Source organism: Pteropus alecto, unplaced genomic scaffold, assembly GCF_000325575.1.
Source record: "Pteropus alecto unplaced genomic scaffold, ASM32557v1 scaffold160, whole genome shotgun sequence".
Classification (NCBI taxonomy): Eukaryota; Metazoa; Chordata; class Mammalia; order Chiroptera; family Pteropodidae; genus Pteropus; species Pteropus alecto.
This window is the reverse complement of record NW_006429864.1, coordinates 1,782,288-1,783,229: the sequence shown is the minus strand read 5'-3', so window position 1 is coordinate 1,783,229 and position 942 is coordinate 1,782,288. Positions and strand designations below refer to the sequence as shown.

At 64.3% G+C, this 942-nt stretch overlaps 1 protein-coding gene across 2 annotated transcripts in view; it reads left to right on the top strand.

Annotated features, from left to right (window-relative positions):
* The first annotated feature begins 367 nt into the window (after window positions 1–367).
* COMP (cartilage oligomeric matrix protein) overlaps window positions 368–942 on the top strand; it is a 7,343-nt gene continuing 6,768 nt past the window's right edge. For both annotated transcript variants that reach the window (XM_006904324.2, XM_025044043.1), the window contains exons 1-2: window positions 368–493; window positions 723–808. In XM_006904324.2, the coding sequence (XP_006904386.1) occupies window positions 415–493; window positions 723–808 (165 nt within the window). In that variant the 5' untranslated portion in view covers window positions 368–414. The remainder of the gene's footprint in view (window positions 494–722; window positions 809–942) is intronic.

The window sequence follows — 942 nt, the reverse complement described above, 5'->3', positions numbered from 1 at the left end:
CTTAACCTTTAGTCACTCTTGACTCCCTTCTCCCAAGTGTGAGTTGAGGGAAGCTGCCATGGGGGTCACCTTCTCTCTAGTTGCGTCCCAGGCTTGGCATACAGCATACATGCCAAGCCTGGGACACATAAATAAGTGAATGAGAGGGCTGGAAGGTAGTCCCACCTGACTCCCTGCCCCACTAACCCCGGCACTGACCGCCTGTGACTCAGTTTCCCCTCTGGGTCTCGGTTTAGCCTCGTGGGGCGGGTCCTTGAACACAGAGGCCAGCCGCCGTCTGTTTACCTTGCGGCTGGACTCTGGGCAGGGCCGTGGTGGGCCGTCCCTGGGCGGCAGCGCCTCCGGGATAAATAGGCACTACAGGGCCTCCCAGGCAGCAGAGAGCAAGCTGCAGTCCAGCTCCCCGCTGCCGCCATGGTTCTCACCGCCGCCTGCGTTCTTCTGCTCTCCCTGGCCGCCCTTGGCGCATCGGGTCAGGGCCAGATCCCGCTGGGTAAGCAGAGCCCTCCCACATGCCGTGCCCCATTCCCCCACACGGACAGGAGGACCGGCGGGAGGCCTGGAAAAACGGCTCCCTGGGGCTCGGGAACCATTCACGGGGCTTGCGGGTCAGAGAAAGCAGACAGCTAGGCGGAGGCTCAAGGAATGGGGTCCCTACGGAGGCAGCATGAGGGAGTCTGTTCCCGGCCTCCACGCCCCACAAGCACCCCCTGTCGGCACAGGTGCAGACCTGGGCCCGCAGATGCTGCACCAACTGCAGGAGACTAACGCCGCGCTCAGGGACGTGCGGGAGCTGCTGCGGCAGCAGGTGCGGACCAGGGTGCGGGGTACGGGAGTACAGGGGAGGGTGGAGAGGCCTGGAACAGGAAGGGTCTGGGAGGTAGGGGAGCGTGGGGGAGGGGTCAGGAGAGAGGGATCCCATTGGAGGAGGAGAGGGTCCTG